The 21,814-nt window shown below is 39.4% G+C and overlaps 1 protein-coding gene across 2 annotated transcripts in view; it reads left to right on the plus strand.

Moving 5' to 3' along the window:
* The first annotated feature begins 15,321 nt into the window (after positions 1-15,321).
* Positions 15,322-21,814, plus strand: part of LOC124103095 (glycophorin-A-like) — a 29,914-nt gene continuing 23,421 nt past the window's right edge. Inside the window, exons 1-3 of one of the 2 annotated variants that reach the window (XM_046459582.2) lie at positions 15,322-15,490; positions 17,311-17,388; positions 18,430-18,504. In XM_046459582.2, the coding sequence (XP_046315538.1) occupies positions 15,454-15,490; positions 17,311-17,388; positions 18,430-18,504 (190 nt within the window). In that variant the 5' untranslated portion in view covers positions 15,322-15,453. The remainder of the gene's footprint in view (positions 15,491-17,310; positions 17,389-18,429; positions 18,505-21,814) is intronic. The other variant, XM_046459583.2, reaches the window with a different exon arrangement.

Raw genomic sequence — 21,814 nt, forward strand, 5'->3', positions numbered from 1 at the left:
TGTTTCACCCTGTATTAAAGACAGTCTATTAGATACAGTACTTTATGACTCATTTATCAAATCAGAGATAAGGCCAGCAACGTAGAAATTAACTGGGTATTTGAAAAATCTCTTCTATCATTTCTTATTCTGAGACCCTTGACCTATAAGAAACAATATAAAAATTTTCAAGTAATTATTTTCTATTTCCTTGCTATATCCAGGATCTGGGGACAATGCCCAAATCAAAAGGGTGCTGCCTTCTGTTTTGTCACCCTCTTTGAGGATGACAAGTCACTGAAGACTAATACCGTCCCCTGACATAACTTAGGGCTGAAGGATAAGTGAGTCTCTTCTACCTAGAGAGATTGGAGGGAAGGAAAGAAAACAGCAGGATTTTCCAGGAAGAGACCAGTGAGGTTCACATGTCACCTAGGGGAGAGTGTGGCAGAACTTCAGAGCACACTAAGGACAGTGCTAAACATCACCACTCGATTAGCCAGGCACAAAGGGGCCCCTTTAGTCATTTGAAACCAAATTATCTGCAGTGGCTTCAGCGAGGGCGGTCACCACAGTCTTTCCTTGTGTCATGGAGACTTGCAAAGTGGCTTATCTTGGTCCTTGGCCAGTTCAACTTGGCCTCAGCCTCTGTTTCATTCCATTCATGGGTCCCTAATTGAACACATCAGGGCCTGTCCCTGTGAAACTTTTTTTGGATACAAGTATCCCCAACCCACTTCAAAACAGTTTCCTGGAAAAAGAAAATTTGTTGGAAGGGTAGGCTACCACCCAGATTCCAGGCATCAGAAAGGGTGGGAACCTGGCAGTTTCATGAAGCTCGGAAGATTTTTATTGATATCCACCTGAAAAAATTCCATTTATAGAGGTTAGCTTCTGATTTACAGCTCCCTGTTTTGTTCCAGGAAACAGATGGGCTCAAATTGTACCTGGTATTCTAGCATGCACCCATCAGCAATAGTCAAAATTAATGATCACATAATATATGACCACTGAGGGGGAAGGAAGTACAAGAAAATGGGTAGATTCTGGGTAAAAGATCTTTTAGAAGACCACTGGAGACTATTAAAAACCTGGTATTTAATTGACACACTATAGCCTAGGTCACCCCCTTGTTTCCAGTTCCTGAGACAAGGAAGAGAGAACTTCTGGACCTGTTCATTCAGCCTGGAGACACTGCATACCTGGGTTTCCCCTGACTCCTGTCAATTAGAATACAGTGAATGCTTCTATTCACTCTATGTATAGGTGGGTGGGTGACTGCCACATCACCACCTCCAGTCTAGATTACTCTTTTGAGTGCCAAAGTCAGTCATCCATCTTCCTCCTTTATCTCTTCATTAATGTGCTTCAGAGAGATTAAAATTCAACAAGTCCAAAATAAAATTCATGATTTTCCTTCAGAAACTCGGTTTGCTTCCAGAATTTCTCATCTCTATAATCAGGACCACTATTTACTTAGTAAAAAAAAAAAGAAAAAATTAGAGGATGCAAACTTTAGATTCCCTATGTTGGTCAGCTTTCTGTTACTGTGACAAAATACCTGAGATAAGCAACTTTAAGGATGAACCGTTTCTTTAGGCCTATGGTTTCCAGATTTCAATGCCCAATTCCTTGGCCCTCTTGCCTTTGTGCCTGTGGTGGCATTATGACAGGCAACATTATGTTGACAGGTACATTATGACAGGCAACCTATGGCAGAAGAGGCTGCTCATCTCATAGAAGCCAGAACGCACAGAGAGAAAAAGAAGGAATCAGGGCCCTGATGTCCCTTTCAAGGCCATGCCTACAATGATCTAACGTCCTCCCAGTAGGCTGCATCTCTCAAAGGTCCCTACTGCCTCCCCATAATAACTTGGGATAGCTGTCAAGTCTTTAACACATGGCTTTTGAGTGACATTTAAGATCCAAATCACAACACTACCTCTCTCGTCCCTCTTATCCACTTAAATACAAGATGATCCAATATTAAGTGCTAAAGTTGTTCAATCAGTTCAACTGACTCTGCAAAGTCATATTGGATTTACTCCCATTTCAACTTCTACAGACTTCTTTCTGTTCTTGTCCCCAATCTCTCTTCTCCAACCTGTAGACAGCCTGGCTCTGCCCAGCTGCATGGCTGTCAGTGGCTCACCGGTTGTGATGACTTTTCCCACTTCTCATTCTTTGATCCATAGCCATAGTGAGCCAATATCACTCCTCTAAGCAGCATGTACCTGCCTGAGGATCCCGAGAGAGGCATCTATCATTCAAAGCCTCTTTGAGCACCCCTGTACACAGCAGCGTCCTCATTCCAGTATTTGACCTATCCCTGCTGCTCTGAACAATGCTAACCGACTTTTTGTCACGTGATCTCATTCAGCAGAAGGGAGTGCAGCTTACAAAGAATAAACCTGGGCTTGGATGACGAATGGCCTGGGTTCAAATCCTGGATGTACCACATGCTGTGGGAATGGTCCCTACCACATAGAATGATGAGGAGGGATAATGTGTATCCCATAAGAAGTACTGAGGACAATGCCTGACATGTGGTTAATACTCAATGACATTTTTTTTAATTATATGTTTGTCAGCAGCAAAAGTAACAGAGCCCACAGAGTAACAATGTGGTGAGCATTCCCTGCATTATAATCTAAAACTAAATGTATTACAATCTCTGGGCTCAGCAGAGTTTCAGGGTCTGGAGAGGCTCATTTGTATTTGTTGCCACCAGTTTCTGCCTTCTGACCCCAAAGCTGCAGTCAAGAAAGTGGAAGTAGGAAGGACATTGGGATCTATAGTCCTAGAATTTAATGAAACATCACCAATTGCTTTGGGTCAGTTTTTAAAGCAACTGGCAGCCTGTGCCGCAGTCTGGCTGGGCACAAAATCACGAGCCACTCACAGCCTTGTAGATTCAAACAGCAATTCTTTATTCCCGAACTCACACCGGCACTCTACACACATTCTGGGGAAATCCACGTTCTCCGCCCAATTCACGTTCTGGGCGAAATCCCAAATACTCTCTGAATCCCTCGAGAACTCAATGGGAACTCAAGGAGCGGGCGCGCCTGAGGCAGCAGGATACGCCCTATTCCCAGCAGGGTACACCTTAAACCTGGAACCGCCCTAAACCCAGATTGTCCTAAACCGGGAACACCCTAAACCCGATCCGCCCTAAACCCGGATCCGCCCTGGTCCTTGAGCAAGGTCACCTTACATGCAATGTCACTGCAAATGACCTGGGTCATGCCATGCCTCATTCTTACTTAGCAATGGCCCTCAGCAAGCCTGGCATTAAAAAATTACAGTAGATGGGGTAGAGAGAGAAGATGAGAGGGGAGGGGAGGGGGGATAGTAGAGGACAGGAAAGGTAGCATAATACAACAGTTACTAATATGGCATTATGTAAAAATGTGGATGTGTAACTGATGTGATTCTGCAATCTGTATTTGGGGTAAAAATGGGAGTTCATAATCCACTTGAATCTAATGTATGAAATATGATATGTCAAGAGCTTTGTAATGTTTTGAACAACCAATAAAAGTCAATTAAAAATTAAAAAATAAATAAATAAAACTCCCACCAGAGACCTAAAAGCAGTTGATATACCCAATCATGTTTTGGAACTTCTAAAATCATGAGCCAAAATAAACCTTTTTTTTTCATAAGTTAAAAGAAAAACTGGAAATAGAAAAATGGAAAAAAAAATGACCCTTAACTATTTGCTGATTGATCATTGGAAACATAATATAACTACTCCTCTTTGGCATATTGACGAAAAAGGCAGGAATATCATCAGGAAAATTCCATCCCTTGCATCATAGAGAAGTCATAGGGAGGTTGCAGAGTGACATGGGGGACATTTCTCCTTTCCCTAGGGAGATTTCTCTTTATTTGTCTCCGGTAGGAACTGAGTAGATTGTGAACAGAAGGACTTTTAGGGAGTGGGGCCAGGGGCTGGGGGGATAAACCACCAGAGAGCATTTGGTGAGTAACTGGAGCAGCACATCAGCTTAGGGACCAGAGCCCCAGCCTCAAGGTTACTCTCCTCAAGGACACTTGCTGAGTGTTGGAATGGCACAGTAGGCTGGGAGGCGAAGTTGGAAAAACAGCAAATCCTACTAGAGGGGAGGGACCTGCAGTATATCATGATGGATCTCTTCCCCACGACATCTCCTTTGAAGCTGCATGGTGGGGGGGGGGGGCAAAAAAGAGAAGCTGGATGACCTACATGTGGGGCAAAAATCATTAGCCACTCAGAGACATAGAAAAGTCTGGCAAGTAGTCAAGATTTTTAAAAGTAGAAGCTGGTAGTTGTACAACACTGTGAATACATGTAGTGTTGTTGATCTGTACACCTAAAAATTGTCAGAATGGTAATTTTCATTATACACATTTTGTCATAATGAAAACATGAGAATAAAATAAAAAGCTGAATTATAGGTATCTAGATATTGGAATCAAAGACATTAAAATAGCTATAATGTATATGTTCAAAAAGGAGAGTAAAAGGTATCTAGGACAAATACGAAGAATTTCAAGTCTTAATTGGAACCTATAAAGTTCAATCTTCAATATCAAAAACCTCATGATATAACTTTAATAGCAGCTTAGACATAGTGGATAAGATTACTGGAGATCATTAAGAAGTACCCAAACTAAAAAACTATATGTAACAGTTTTAAAAGTTCTAAAATGTGTATAATTGAAGTCCCAAAAGGCGGAAAAAGACCTTACTTGAAAATATTTGAAAGGATAATGGTAAAAAATTTTTTGATGAACATATCAACCTACAAATTTAAGAGACTCAACAAATCCCAAAGAAAATTATCAGCAGACACATCATAATCATGCTCCTGAAAATTTGAAACAAAAAGAGAAATATTAAAGACAACCAAAGGACAAGAACACACCTGGTCTTCCATGGAGGAACCAAAAGACTGAGTTATGTTTCAATCCAAATTGTGGAAGCCAGAAAATAAAGCACCAATGTCTCGTACCTAATGAAAAAAACTGAAAACCTAGAAATCTATACCTACTTAGGATATCCTTCAAAAATTCAAGAAAAGTAAATCTATATATTTAAAATGATAACATACTAGGTATAGCTTGTCTTATTCTAGGAATGGGTGGTTGTTTCAGAATTCAAAAGTAAATTTATGAAATTCATTCAAGTAAATAAATAAAAGAGAAAATCACATAACAGTTGCAATAGCTTCAGAAAAAAAGCATTTGATAAAAGTTAATCTTTCATGAAAAAATGCTAAGATTAGAACTTCCTTGTTTGATAAAAGTCATCTACTAGCATCACTTTATGTGGGAGGCCGCCATAACATGTGACCAGCATCTTCCTTTCCTGATTGGTGAGGCTCTGTCAGTCACTTCCCATGATCTGGCCACATCAAAGTGGCCAGACAGTGGCCCTGACCCTGAAAGTCATAAAAATGTTGCCAAATGTGTCTTCATGCATGGGCGTGCCTTCCTACAGCCCCAGGGGTTGAGTTACCTTACCTGTCCTTATAACCCGGCCCCTCTTGATCTTTATTGGATAGAAATTTCTAAAGAATGAGAGTTCCCCAAATAAAAGACCACTCCCGAACATGACATTCATCGCTCCCCCATTTGGAGGGCTTGAGGCCGAGGGCAGAGGAGCCCTCCTGGGGCTTGAATTAAAGGTAAATTGTGTGTCTGTGTTTTATTTGATGCCTTAGGAAATTCACTCCAGCGACCCTACTTTAGCTGCCCACGCTGGTCGGGGGCAGCAACTTTATTAAACATTTTACTGGCGGTCCTAGTGTTACGGAGCTGGGGCCTTCTAAGAAACTGAGGCAGCGTGAAGATCTCCTTTCAAACCCCAATTCTTGAGATCAAGTCAGAAAGATTTCAGACAAGTCACTCAGAGTAACAGGAATGAGTTAATTGAAAGGATAGGAAAAGGGAAAGGGGACACTCTCAAGGGAGAGAATGAGTCCTCTCAGAGAGGAAAGGGACAATGTGCCTCTCCTGCATTCCAGTTTTATTGGGGATCCCAGAGAAGTTTCCAGAGAGTCCCACCCAGGTCCACCTCTTGGCTTTTGGTTAACAGTAGGATGACATCAGATTTTCAAATCCCCACTGTAATGACAACTCTAGGCCCATGCTGATTGGTTCTAATATAAGGATATATATATCCTTATATCCCAGAGTCACAGGATCTGGTCACAAAAGTCTCCTGGGTTCCTCACATCAACATTATATCGAGCCTGCATTTCTCCTGCAGTAAATAGGAGGTTCGCTGAGGAATGTCACATATTCTTTCCATTTAAGCCAAGCAGGGCTGCAGGTAAATTCCTTCTTGGAAAAAGAAACAAAACATGTGGGGTCAGCACAGTGGGCACATTTGATAGAACTATTCTCTTCACCTCATGTTCCCACCATCCTCATCTATCTGTTCTCTTAACACTAGGTAATGCAAAGTAGGCAACTACATGTGTATGTATAGGTGTGTGTGAGTGTGTGTGTGTGTGTGTGTGTTACATGATGTAAACTGGAAATATTGCAGATTGATAAGATTATGTATAGTGAACATACCAAAAAATCCATTAAAATTATTAGGATTAATAAGAGAATTTTAACAAGGTTGCTAGAAACAAAATTAAAATGAAAAATCATCATATTTCTTTCTATATACCTTTAACAAACATTTGAAAATTTAATGTTAAGCTCTTACAACAGCATAAGTTTAACAAAAACTGAGCAAGACTTCTATTCAAATAATTATTAAGCAATGATGAGAAAACTTAAAGAGGATCAAAATAAAAGGAGAAAGTTACTATTTATAGATTGGAAAATTAATATTGTTTATGATTTCAATTCTTCCCCCAAAGATTTAATGATTTAATGCAATTCTCTAATAGATTCCTTTGGTGGAAATTGGCAAACTGACTTCTGAAGTTAATATGTGAAAGGACATCTTTGCCCCCTCCAAATAAAATATGTAAAATAAATAAGGCTATATCAAAAAAGAAAAGCAAAAGAAGGAGTCTGACTCTACAGTAAGGTATGAAATCCAAACAATCCCATATGGGCACAAGAGCAGAGAAACAGAGCAGAACAAGAGTCAAGAAGACCCACCTGTTACAGGTCACCTGCTTTGCAACCATTAGCAATTCAGTGGGGAAAACAAAGGGTCTTAAGTTAGCTTGATAAACACAGGAATATAAAAGAAAGCCGAAAAAGCAACCCGAGTGAGTTTCTCAGGCCTTATATTAAGGAGGGAAAATGCCAGACACAAAGGGTTCATCCTGTACCCTTCAATTCCCATGAGGTTCAAAAAGAAGCAATGGTGTTAACAGAGGCAAGGGTTAAATGGCAAAGAGCAAGAGAGAAGTTGCTGGGAGTACTAGAAATGTTCTGTTTTCTGATCTGAGTGATTGTATGTTGCTGAAGTTTCAGTCCTTGTCCCCAAGGCCAATCCGATAACAAGGACACAGTTTTGAGAAAAAGGAAAAAAAAAAAAAAGGTTTATTGCTTTGCTAGCAAAGGAGAAACACAGGGGACTCCTGTCCTAAAGGATCTGATTCTTCCCATCAAGGGGAACCGGAGGCTTTTAAAGAGATGATTTAAAGGCTACATTCAACTCTGTTGAAGTTGTAATTCACTTGTTAATTTGGAAGATAGATAGTCATTTCTGAGCTCAACTTGTACCACCCCCAAAGTCTGAATTACTTCATTCCTATGGTGGGTGTGTACTCAAGAACAGATAAATTTGCCTAAAATGGGGAAGAAAAGTAATTGTGTTTCACCTAAGATTAGGGCCAGGGAGAGATTAGGGAGGAGAAACCAGAGAGGAAGAGAAAGAAACATGTCCATTTTAAAAATAAGTTGCATGGAGGAGCAGCAAAGACTGTATTCAAAGCATAAAGTCGACCACTGTTACATTTCCCCACTGAAGAATTCTACATTCCATTTCTATGGAAAAATGGGAGAGGGCATCTCCAAACTGCTTCCTGCTGAAAGGGGGCAAAGTTGGGGGAAGTGACTGTTGAGAGCCACAGCCGAAGGGGCCCCAGCAAACTTCCAGCTGCCAGCAAACTTCCGGCTGCCAGCTGATGATTGGCTCACAGCGGCCCCAGCAAACTTCTAGCTGCCAACTGATTGGCTCCTCTGCAGTGATGCTCATTGGGCTGTTTCCCCGCCCTTTCAGACCACTGGGCTGCTCATTGGGGGACTTTTTTGGGGGCTCCGCCCATGCGACCCAGCCAATTGGCCTCAAGAGCAGGAGGAGTGGGGGAGGTTGAGAGGCTTGTGGGAAGCCGGTGGTGGCAGTTGGGATCTGAGGGGATTCCTGAAGAGCTGTGTGGTGCGGTGTGTGTGTTCTAAAACTAAAGTTCGTTTCTTTTGACAAGTGGCTCCTGAATTGTGCCCAGCCAGACTGCGGCAAGTGATCCAAAGTCCTTGTTCTCTATCAGGTGGAGCAATGGATAGTTAAGGGCATTCAGCATCAGAGCAGTTCAGAGGTCCACTGTGACTGATGGCAGGTGATTGGACAAAGGATACACGGTCAGGGATTATGCTTAACCAACAGTAAATAAGAGAGCAAAGCATTACTTTCTTGTGAACAATTAGCACAAAAGCAATTAGTATTTCAGTTAGTGTCTGAAAACCATGAGGACAGTAACTCTTAATCTTATCAGCTAAAAATAGGGATCAAGTTTATCAATGCAGGAGGTTAGGAAGCTGTGTAGATCCATGAGATCAGACTCAAATTAACTCTGGCCAAATTTGCAACTCTGAAGTCCTCTGAAATCATTATTATTAAGTACTCTCACACAAGAATTCTTCCTTTATAGCCTCCAGCTTTTGGTAGGGCTGAGACAAGTGTACCTCTAAGTTACATTAAGAAAATCATTGTTTTTCCTTTTAAATGTTCATGTAGGACTGTGCTTTTAAGTTGTACTCTCCTGCCAGGTGTTTAAGACCAAGTTGGTCAAAACTGACCTTGTTCCTATCTATTTTTAAGGGTCAACTGAGGGCTAGAATTGTGGCTCAGTGGTAGAGCCCTCGCCTTGCATGTGTGAGGCCCTAGGTTCAATCCTCAGCACCCCATAAAAAATAAATAAATAAATAAAGGTATTGTGTCCAACTACAACTAAAAAATAAAATATGTAAAAAAAAAAGAATCAACTGAGATTCCTCAGAGATCACTATTGCAAACATGTGTGAAGCCTCTCGGCTCCTTTAGCTTTCCTCTACCAGTGGTGCCATCTTCTAGGATGGATCAAGGTCCTGCTGACCACACATGGTTTCTCTTGGAAGCATCCATTTCCAATGAACCTCCTCTTTGCAGAGTGTGCACTGATTGGCTTCCTGTTCTCTAGAGTCCTCTCCATCTCCCTGATCAGCAGATGGGGTGATTCATCAGAGTTGCAGAGCCCAGAGAGTCATCTGTCGTTCTCTGAGTCCTGGCTGACCTTAGAGGGTAAGGGCCAAAATGTTGGCTACTTTTTCCTTGGCCCTTTTACTTCCTTGACTTTGGTCTCCAAATTTTTGGTTTTAAAAGTCCAACAGGCCAGGTTCACCAGTTTTAAAGAGAGAATAACAGGTAATAACTTCAATATCTATAATTTTACAGTTACCACTTTCATTTAATTGGGGTTACTATTAGTACTGGAAGTATACTCCAGTTTTAGTACTGGAATTATATATTAGGTCCTGTAGGTGATGGCTTATTATTTCAAATTAACCCATGTTGTTTTTTGATTGTTTGTTTGTTGTTTGAAGCAGTACCTCTGCAAAACAATAATAGGCAACAGTTATAAAGTTTACAAGGAAAATACAAAATGAAATTAATAGAGCAAAAACATATTCAGTTTGTGTAATAGCTATGAGCCAAGAAGAATGATTTTTATAATCTTGAACCTTTACTTAGTTATATATTACATCCCCTGTTTGAGATCACAGTAATCTTTACAACAAAAATCAATCTTTTGAACACAACTTTAACGTGCTGAAGTTTAGCCTATTTTGGAACCATTCTAACATGGAGAGCCTTATCTCATGTAAGGTGAGGCTTTTCACAAATAACACAATACAACATTATATCCGAAACATGAACTGAAGAAAGGCTAAGAGAGCTTTTAACTTTCTTTTTGTGGAAAAAGTGGCAGAATGCTTCCATGTTTTACAATGTCACCTTTATACAGATCAGCTCTCATTATCTTCCAAAAATGCATTTAAATTCCAATTCCAGTGTGAATAGTAATACAAAATTTTACAAGGTATTTTAACCAGCTATGAAACATCAAATGACATAAATAAATCTCAACCATATTTGTTATTTCTATACAAGCTTGAGTCTTTTGCTACAGATACTTTTGGAGAACACCAAATTGGCAAAGTGCTTGTCTAAGCTTTTTATTTAAATAAGTTTAATATTTAAAGTACAAATTAGAATCCAGAGTGTATGGTATAAATAATCACAAGTCTGCATGGGTTAATGAAAATCAAAGGATAGCCTTAAATCTTTTATACATTAGGAAACAGTGTTAATGATCAGAAATTGACTTAGTCAAAGCAAACAGATATAAAAGGTCTTCAAATGACAGTGTGGCCCTTCTATATAGATGCAATGTATAAAAGAGTGCAGCTATTGGTTATCTTGACTGTAAACTTACATAAGCTTTTGTTTTATAAACTTTTATATAACACTTAGACAAGGCTTAGACTGATACAGTTCTCAGATGCATACATACACATTTTCACATATACTTAGAGTGTCAACTATATTGTTATAACTTAAGTAACAGTTGTTTGTTTAACCAGTTACAAAGGAATAATTTATTACTTTAAAACAGGTATAACCCTAATTCCTTTAAGACTTAGTTTCCCCAAGTAATAAAATGTAACATATACAAGAGAATTATCTTGATAAATAAGAGCAGATCAATGTTTCAGGCTTTGTTTTATATCAGTACATTAAAGTTCAAATAATTTTGACTGTGCTAATTACAGCCAATTGAATCACAAACACAAAGTTTTTGAGATTTACCTTGGACAAACCTTCTACAATTTGCTTCTTTCACACCTTGTTTTTGTTTCACATCTTTGTACTTTAGCTTGAACTTTAGCCCAAGAATACTTTACCAGACAAAATACTTTCTCATCCAGAAATATTTCTTTGACCTTATAATTTTCCATACTAAAATGTATTTATATACCTATAACCTTCTTTTATCTTTTCTAGTTTTGGATCCTTTCTTAAATTTATATTCTGAAACAATCCTTACAAATGTGACCTGTGAATCTAATTTCCCCAACAAATTTCATCCCAGGAGAGGAATCAAACAATCTGGAATATACATAAACTGTGTCTTCATCTTTTCTCTCTCAGGTGGCATTCAAGGGGTTGGCTGGAGTATAGAATATTTTTAAGCCTGGCCTGTTTGCCTTATCATTTTCACAATGCCATCAACTTAAGTGAGTTCCCCACTGTCGATTGTGCCCTGAGGTTCCTTTGGGGGCTTTTTCTTATATTAGGCATATTGATAATGCAACGGAGGAGGCCTTTCCATCCTTTTCTTTAAGGTTTCTTTAAAGATCCTTCTGCAAAGGCCTTAATTTCTGCCTTTTGCCTTTTCTGGGTGCAGTTATTTATTCGGCCAGTCTCCCCAGGCATTTAGTTTGATGGGACACTGTTATAGCTTCGCCCCAATAATGAATACCCCTGGCCAAATGGGGTATCCTATGAGATCTTAAAAGGGGAGACTATTCCTGACCCCAGGTCATAAACTAACAGTGCTGAAACCTACTAGCACATCCTTTGTGGCCACAGCCTCCACCTTCCATGGGCAAAAGGGGCTGGAAAGCAGGGCAGAGGCCAGGTTCTCTTTGACCAGTTTTCTAGGCCCAGGCAGCTATTCTGGGATATTTTCCCCCCAGTTTAGGACTCAAGTCCTTGACTCACAGTGAGATGATCTGGGGTTGCCTCAGGCAAGGCTTAGAAACAGTGCTGGGAGAGCCAGCTCTGGATTTAAAATAGTTAAATCTTTTTAAACGTTTCTTCAGGTGTCCTGCTCTCCTTACCCCATAAGTAGTGCCTTTTGGCACCTTCAACTTAGTTCCTGATGGTTCAGACCCCTTATCATGCAACTGCATCAATGCCTGTACATACAGAATCTCCTTCATATACTTTGCCCCAGACAGACAAATTTCAATGTCAAGATTGTATAATAATCCAGAAAAAAAAAAAAACAACGACATTTAAAGACCATATTGTGTTGCAGTAAACCCTCCTTCTCTTAGACTTATCCCTGTAGGTGGCCCAGGCAGCCAAGATCTCTCTGTTCAACAGACTACTGGTAAGATCAATGCAGCATGGCCCACGTCTCAAAGGGCCAGTAACCGACAAGAACCCAGACAAGAGAGGACCACCAAAACCAGGGCTGACAGATGGGAACCTTTAAAACAGAGAGACCCACACAGACAAATTTCTTCCACTTACTTTACCTTTGACAGACCAACTCCAACTGCAAGATGGTACAATACTCCAGAAAGCTATTCAAAAGCCAGATCACTACAGTAGCACATTATCTTAGACAGGCTGATACCTATAGATGGCCCTCTCTTCAACTCACTTTACTGCTGGCAGATTCTTATTTCAAGATTGCACGAAAAGAAACAGAGAGAGAGACAACCAGAGAGGAGCCCCAAAACCATGACTGACAGATGGGAACCTTTAACTTGACAGTCAAGATCTTTCCCAAGAATACACATAGAATCAATACAGTGCTGGCCATGTCTTAAAAGGGGCAGTAACAATACAAACCAAACAAACAACCAGAGGGAATTCCCAAGGCCAAGGAACAGATGAGAACCTAGAACGGATCAAAAGGGAGTAAATATCCCTACGTTCTCGAGCCATGCTTAACTGTGACTTCTATACCAGTGGCACTGCAGACATCCCTAGAAAGAGGGACTAAGTGTTCCCAAAAAGAAGAACCAGATGTGTGGAATCAAGAGTCTCAATGTGCACACCGGGGGACTTACCAAATGACCAAGTGTGGCAGGACTTTATTAAGTTCAGTTTCCTTTTTGTCAACGTGGACCATGATAGAGCAACCTGAACCATTCAGGGAGAGAAGGTGGTCTACTTTATGCTTTGAATTATAGTCCTTGCTGCTCTGCCACAGCAACTTATTCATATATATATATATATATATATATATATATATATATATACACACACACATACATATATGTATATATATACATATATATTCATATATAAATATATATATGAATGAATGATAATATCTGTTCTACCTCTTTAACAGGGTTGTTTTGAGTGTCAGATTTGTCTAACTATATATATATATATATTTGTAGATGGACACAATACCTTTATTTTATTTATTTATTTTTATGTGGTACTAGTGGAAGGACACTTGCAGAGTAGATACAAAGTCCAAAGACCAGTCCACACACCGGAATCTCACGCAAGAGGTTTATAGTCAGTAGAAGGAGACAAACCGACAAGGCTGTTCCTTTGGACTTTGAGTGGACTCTGAGAGTGTCCTTTCAGCTAAAGATCAAACCAACCCAGTGCCTCACAAGTGTGAGGCAAGTAAGTGTTCCACTACTGAGCTACAATCCCAGTCCTAACCTTATATATATTTTAAAACTTAAATGATATGCCAACAAAGAAGCTCAAAGGAAGTAATTAGACCACTCTGGCATAGCAAGATGGACATTCCTAAAGATAAGATGGACATTCCTAAGGTGATGAAGTACCAAGGAGGCTGTTAATGAAAACCATTATGACTCAACTTTCCTACTCCTCCCTTGTTTCTGGGTCCTTCACACAAAAATAAAAAGCAGATTTCTCCAGTGGCAGATCAGATTAACAGACAATCGTCTTCAGGAATGACCTGGGTCTGAGCCTGAAATAGTTAGGAAATAAGTATAGGCAAAAATGAATGGTTGGGGGCCTGGAGTTATATCTTGGCGGTAGAACACTTGCCTTGTACACGTGAGGTACTGCGTTCGATTCCCAGCACCACATAAAAATAAGCAAAATAAAATAAAGGACCATCAACAACTAAAAACTAATATTTTAAAAAATGAATGGTTGGTCATGAAACAGGTGAGATATTATTCTGTGTTGGTCCATCCAAGTTGATTTTCTGGTATGATATTCTCCTCTTTCTGTTTGACCATGTCATAACAGTGACTCATCCAATGACAATAAGGAAAAAAATATCCTGAGGACATATAGTACCAAGAAATTTTTATGTGATTATCGTATTTGATTCAATGTTTCACAAGTATTTGCTGGTTTTGAGGCAGATTGAAAATTCTCTAAATTGTCTAACACATTTGAATGATATATTTTATAGGCAGGATTTTATGATAATCCCGAACATGTGTTTTTGCAAGAATATAAAGGAGTCTGGGGAGATGTCTGAAAGTGAAAAGTGTCATCTGACCTGAATTTTTTCTTGTGTCTTTTCAGGACACACATTTTCCCTTGCATTATGCAACTATGCCACTAGAGGTCACTGTGCAGCTCTAGTCCACACCCCAGTGCCTGTTGTGGGTCTGACCTCTAATTTCCACAGAGAACCCAGCAGGGTTTGCCTTTCTTCAGTCCAGCCAGGCAGAGCCAACATGCCCACTGGAAGGAGGCTACAAACCTGTGTTAAACCAAGGTTATTGAGAGTCGGTTGGTCCTCCAGGGGACCTCCAGCAGAGCGTCCACTGCTGTCCTGGGCCCTATGCTCACATAGGAGCTGCCTATGATCTATACTTTTTTATTCTCTCTTCCTTTAACAATGATCTTCTTAAGATTTCCACACCTGTGATTTAATGTGCTTTACAACAAGGTTTTCAGTTTGTCTGTTTTGGGTTTTGAGCATTTGCATGTATTGTCTCCGTATTAATTCATTTCTCTTGTGTTTCTTTTATTATTATTTGTCCTGTCATGAGTTTCATAAGTTTTTTAAACCTCAGAGCACTCAAATGGTAAATAAAGTTCTCAAACGACTTATTTCACATATAAGAAATAACTTCATCTTGGACCTCAAGGATCCCCACATATAAATGAGGAGATTCATAATTTCACAATAGCCTGGCCGGTACTCTGACCTCCGGCCTCTTCAGTCTGATCCTTTGTCCAATTGAGTAGGTTTTGGTGACTAATTCACCATGCCCACTTAACTTATGCAAAGTAAGTTTAACACATAGCAGCCAGTTTTTTGAAGATTTTACTTACCACTTTTATAGTTACAGTTAAGCAGATATTTGTGTATCTTTATTAACAGGCACTTAACAACTATGCACTATTTAAAATGCCACCCACTACCTATCAACAGATGGTGGCCTCAGGATGGTAAGCAGGAAAGATAACAGAATCTAGGTGGGGCCAGATGCTGATACTTTCCGCCCTCATTGGTGGTTTTCTTGCTCTGACTTTGCAAGCCTGTTCATAATTCCAGTATGTATGAGAGAATAACAGTTGGATTACTATTGTCAGGTAAGAGACTTTTGTTTTAGCTTGATGCTTTTTTGGACATGGCTCATGGATTAAATGTGAGATGCCCCCATTTTAGTTCTCTTACTTAAATAAGTTTAAGTGAATAGTAGCTCAGATTCCGTTCTGGTAGATGGATTTTATTGGGATTCAACTGACCATGTGGGGCAGTGGCATAAGGGAACCCAGTACTGGGGTGCTGATTCAGTATTTTTCAGATAGGAAAAGCTTTCTTCAATTCTTGCTAGAATGAAAAGCATTTTATCAGATATGAGAAATACCTTTGTGTGAATAAATTTGTGGCTTGGTTTGAGTTATGAAGAGATTCATTTCCAAATCAAAGAGTTATTAACGGAAATTATGGTCACCACATGGTTCTCTGTTTTTAGAAAGTGTAATTTCCTACTTCTCCTACCAAAAAATGGACAAGCCACAGGCTTAAACTCTGAAACCACAGGGAAGTCATTCCCTCTCTCTGTGGATCTGTTTATTGAGGTCTGATGCAGGAAAAATGAAAACAAAATACAAAATTTTTATTGACTTAAGTGTTATGTAGTTTGGTGAGAAATCTAAATCTATTCATTAAAATAAGGAAATTGCATGGAAGTATTATTAAATTCTATTAAATTAACCTTATTTGGGGCCTCTATCTGAGGACATTATAGGTAATGTCTGTTCAAATTCAGTGTATCTATGTTGGAAATACTAGCACTCAGCTTGTGAATAAGGAGCAGCCAGTTACTTGAAGTCTTTTTAGCCCATTGGCACATAGACATTGCCGTGACCTGTAAATATTAAGGATCTTTTGTAGACACAGGGAAGAGAGTCAGCATCGTCTAAGATATCCTAGGGGATGAAAGAGAGTAAGAGCACAGACAGAACTGCATTCAGATCTGCTTCCCCATTTGAATTGGGAAACCTTAAGGCACAATACTTACCCCTCTTTGCCTCAACATCCTCCTCTGTAAAATGCTGGCAATGTTGGTACCTGCCTCACAGCAATAGAAGAGGGATTGATCAAAGTATTTAGTGTAGTGCACTTAACTCCAGTGCTTCATATGAGGTCAAGTCCTATTTACTCACTGCATATTATCTACAGTAATTATCATAATTAACAAGTGTTAATAATATATATGTTATTAACACAGATATTGGTTTTGCTAATAACGATGGACTAGGGAGCAAATATGAGTGCATGGCTGAATAGTACTCTGTTATGTACACTACCATGTTTTCTTTATCCATTCATCTCTTGATGGGCATCCAGGCTGATTCCATATCTCAGCTACTGTGAGGAGGGCTACAATAAACATGTGCGTTGAGGTATCTCTTTGGCATGCTGACTTCATTTCCTTTAGATGTATACCCAGCAGTGGGATTGCTGGATCACATACATGGTGGATCTAGCTTTAGTTTTTTAAGGAACTTATACTGTTCTTTATACTGGCTGTATCCATTTACATTCCCAACAATGTATAAGGAGTTACTTTTTGCCACATCCTTTCCAGCATTTATGTTATTTAAATAGCCATTCTAACCGGGGTGAGATGATATGTTGGGTTTTAATTTGAATTTCCCTGATTGGTAATGAGAGTGAGCATTCTTTCATATGCTTGTTGGCCATTTTTCTGAAAAGAAGAAATACATTTTGGATCATTTTCACATTTTTATTTGGACTACTGGGTTTGTTGTTGTTGTTGTTCTTGTTAAGTCTGTTGAGTTTCTTATATATTCTGGATATTAATCCTCTATCAAGTGAAGAGTTAGACGGTATTCTCCCCCATTCTGTAGCTTTAAGTGATTTCTCCACCTCATCTTTACAGGTTACTTTTTAACAACAAGTGCCAATGCTGCACTTACAACCGAAGTTTCTTCAACTCATTCCCTACAAGCAAGAACAGGTGGGACCTATATTTTTACATAAAATTTTAGCCTTTGTTATCATATTCATATCTTTAAAATGTACTTTGTGCAGTTTTCTGATAAATGAGCTAAAACTAAAATATTGAAAAGAAATCCTCCAAAGTGATCTCTAGGTGATGGTATTGCAGGTAACTTTTTTCTCTTTTTTTTTGGGGGGGGGCAGGGAGGGATACCACAGGGATTGAACTGGGGCACTCAACCACTGAGCCATATCCCCAGCCCCTATTTTGTATATTTTAAAAAATAAATTGAAACAATTTCTGCTTGCTAAAAGGTCTATATCATCGAGCGCAGTGACAATGAACATAGAAAACACATTGCTAATAGTTTCCCCAGTTTCAGTTTTTGTAGGACTTGTTTCTATTATTCATTACCAAGCCTCACCTCCAGTAACAAAGACTATCAGGACATATTATTATCCAAGAAACTTCTACCACATCCCAGGAATCAGGCAGTGTTCCAGTCCAGCCTGCCTCAGCAGTGAATGACCCCCCTGGCATTCTGAATCGACAAAGCATAAGACATCATCCACCCTTCCCTCAATCTCCCACCACCATGCTGGCCCCGGTGCAAAGGGTCATCTCTGTGACTTTGTCTCTTTTGATGCTTTAGGCCAGAGTCAAATTCACCACTTTGTTTTGAGATTCCAAAGTAGAAGAGCTGAGTTTCTCTCCAAGGTGTGTGCAGCCCTCTGAGGGCGTCACTACATGTAAGCAATTAACCAGATAAAACAAGAAAGATTCATTGACCCTGGGAAGAAACGCTTAGATCCCTGGCAGTCAGCCTGGGGGACAATGAAGTTAAAGGTGTTTTCCAGTTTCTTCCAGTTCAATTTGAAAATGGACAACTGGGTTTTGTTGTTGTTGTTGTTGTTGTTATTGTTGTTGTTATATCTGTTGAGTTCCTTATATATTCTAGATATTAATCCCCTATCAAGTGAATAGTTGGATGGTATTCTCCCCCATTCTGTAGCTTCAGGGAAGTACATTTTAAGTGATTTCTCCACCTCATCTTTCCAGGTTATTCTTTAAAAAGTACCAGTGCTATACAGGCAACCGAAGTTTCTCCAGCTCATTCCCTACAAACAAGCACAGGTGGGACCTATATTTTTACATAAAATTCCAGCCTTTGTATCATATCCACATCTTTAAAATTTCATGTGGAACACTAGGCCTTTTAACTATCAGCCTCCTATAAACTCGGCTGGTCAAGGTTTCTTAACAGTTTTCAAGCAGGTAGAAATTGCAGATCTTCCATTTTTACTTGTGAACCCACCGGGGACCTTAGGCACTATGTATCCAGTGATTAAAAAAAGAAGAAGAAGAAGAAGAAAAAAAAGCATCCAGTGGTAGAGAAAATGAGTTCTCAACATCACAAACATCAGACATGAAGAAATTTGATTTTATTGCTTTTGTTTGGGAAGGGTTATGACCTATATCTTAAGATTTCATATATCTGTCTTGGAAAAATGAGAATTTACAGATATCAGTAGTTCTACCAGGTGCCATGCTAAGCCTTTTTACATGAATTATTTCATTTTATCCTGACAGTAACTCAATAAAGTGGCTATGCCCCCATTTGCACAGATGAAAACACAATAAAGAAAAAACAAAAAACAGAAGTTCAAAAAGTTTTTTTAAAAAAACTTGTGTAAGGTCACAGAGCCAGTGAACAGTGAAACTGGAATACAAACCTAGACTGACTGGAGAACCCTCGTGCTTAACCAACAGCCTTCTCCAAAAGAGGATGACAATTATTTGGTATACTAGCTAGCAATAAGCCCTGTTGATATTATGGTACGACTTTCTCAGACACTTTTTCCTACATGTTTATAAATGTGTACTTACAATTACTCTTTGTAGTACTCTGAAACCTGCCTTTTCTTCATGCAACAATTTTTCAATATTACAAAATACACATGTAGAACATTTTAATGGCTGTACCGCTGTAACATTAAAGCATTATGAATGTGTGCAGCTGCTGAATTTGGCAGGTCGGATTGGATAGACAATAAAGACATCCTCTTTATACAAGATGGCATTTATCTTAGTAATAATATGGAAGCAAGAGCAATAGTAAAAGTGATAGGTGAGTGCGGAGAAGAGAAGAAGCAGGGGTGGGGGGTGGTATCCACAGAACAGGAGGAGAAACACCTGATCATGTGCGTGGGGAGTCCCAGGGCAGCTATTCAGGGTCTTAATTAGGAAGTGCAGGGCAGAACATCCTCTTGGCAGTGAGACTCCAAAGGCTAATTCCCTAGTGGGGTTCCTTAAGTACAAATTAGAGTAAAGAAAGCCCAGCTCTAACAATCTGCATGACCTAGTGATCTCCTCAAGGATTGGCCACATCCTGAAGGGAGGGGGTGATAGCTTTGAGATAAGTGAATAACTGTGAGTTCTCCTGCATGAGCCAGTGAGTCAAACACATTCTTTAGACATTCCTTTAAGGGTGGGTGAAGGTCATGGCAGGCATATATTTCCCTTAGAACTTTAGCAGTATGACCTCTCACACACAAAACAAGTTGACTTTGCTTTTGAATATTTGTTTCTACTTCACTGTCTTTTAAACAACAGGGGGATGGGCACATTGGGTGACTCCTTTTTCTTCATCAGAGTCTGCACATTTTACAGGGTTTGATGATTACTACCAAATTTATTTCTAAAAAAAAAAAATCATCCTCACTTAGACACCCATCAGTGAATCATGAGAGTGTCCACCTCCGTGTTCTTTTGACAAATTGTGAAAGACGTGTGTGCTTGCAATTCAATTTTTGATTTCCTTGACTATGAGTGAAAGTAAACCACAACTCTGTCGCTTTTTAACATTTAACATGCGGGCACTTGGATGCACTCATTCAGAGTGTAGCAGTCAGAACTGGGACCAGGTGGAGATGTGTTGTGCTCACTCAGGGTCCCGAATTCAAAGGGAAACCAAAAGATTAATAAGGAATTGATGTTTTAATGCAATCATGCAGAAACCCAAAACTGATTTTTTAAATACTGGATACAATATTAAAAACTTCAAAACAGGATCCATCAGGGTCAGCTTAGAGTGAGGTAAGTCTAGCCAGGGCCAGCTCAGATCCTGGAAGAGGAAAGTGAAGGCAATCCATCAGCAACTGAGGGAGTTGCAGTCAGCATGCTGTCTTTTCAAGGGCTCATTCCTGCTTCCAGTCATCCCTCCTTCCAGGGATAGCGGAAAGCTGGTGGTGAATGCCAGGCTCCCCTCTCTCTGCTTCTCTCCACATGGGGTGCTTATTGTCCTGGGAACCTCTTTGACCCTCCCTGGGTTGTAGGTTCACCCAGAGTTTTCTCTTACTGTGAAAGGGGGACCTGTGTGCCATGGGCCAGCCAGCTCTCTCTAGAAACTAGGTTCTCTATTTCTCCAGTTTCAGAATCATTTGGGAAAGTTATTCTTTAGACACATGGTTGGTCCAGTGTTATCAGGATAGAAAAGACTTCAAGGAATTAATTATCATAATAAAATTATCACGATTTAAGTCTTCAAATCAGGAGCACGTCTTACCAGAGTCATGTCTTCCTAGATGTCCTCTGAAGAGTTTGACACTGTCTTCAGATAATTTTATGTATTTTCGTTTTTGAGATTTATTTCATCCATTTTGTTATTGTCTTAATTAAAACATCTTCTTTATCTTTTCAACCTGGTTGTTGATGACACAAGATGAATCCATTACTCCGTGTATGCTCATAACTAACTTTATTTGTTATAATAGCAGTTTCTTTTCAGTTTCCCAACTAGACAATCATGTTCTTCATAAAGATGATAATGTGTTTCTTCCATTTAAATATTTATTGCCACTTCTTTTCTTATGTCACAGTTGTTAAAACTCCTAAAACTGTTATATAATGATATCATGATGATGATGTTAGTCATCCTTGTCCTGTCTGGAATATGAATGTCCTACCATTAGTTAGGTCTCTTACTGTGTGTGTGTGTGTGTGTGTGTGTGGTGCTGGGGATCAATTTCGTCTTATTTTCAGTAGGTAACCTTTATTATATACCAAGATTGCCCTAAAGTAAGAAATTTAATCAGGAAAGATATTGAGTTCTATAAAATAACAATATTACTACTTATTCTGTATCGTAGTTGAAACGTCAAATGCTCAATCCTATGGTCCAATGGCATAATTAATGTTAACAATAAAGTTCCTGACAGCTACCGAGAGACAGAGAGAGAGAGAGAGAGAGAATCTTTTATCCCCACTATATTAAAAACTCTTTCGAAGCTTTTGATTTATTTTCTACAAGAATATCTCTTAGCTTTGTGTTTATATTAGCCTCTATCAGTGTCACTATGTCTTCTTTAATATCTTATGAGTTCCATCAGTGGATATTTTAATATTGAACTATCCCTCCTATTCTGATTTAAATTACATGGCCACT

The sequence above is a fragment of the Marmota monax genome, unplaced genomic scaffold (assembly GCF_021218885.2).
Source record: "Marmota monax isolate L192 unplaced genomic scaffold, Marmota_monax_Labrador192_F-V1.1 WCK01_AAM20220418_F8-fsc00039, whole genome shotgun sequence".
Classification (NCBI taxonomy): Eukaryota; Metazoa; Chordata; class Mammalia; order Rodentia; family Sciuridae; genus Marmota; species Marmota monax.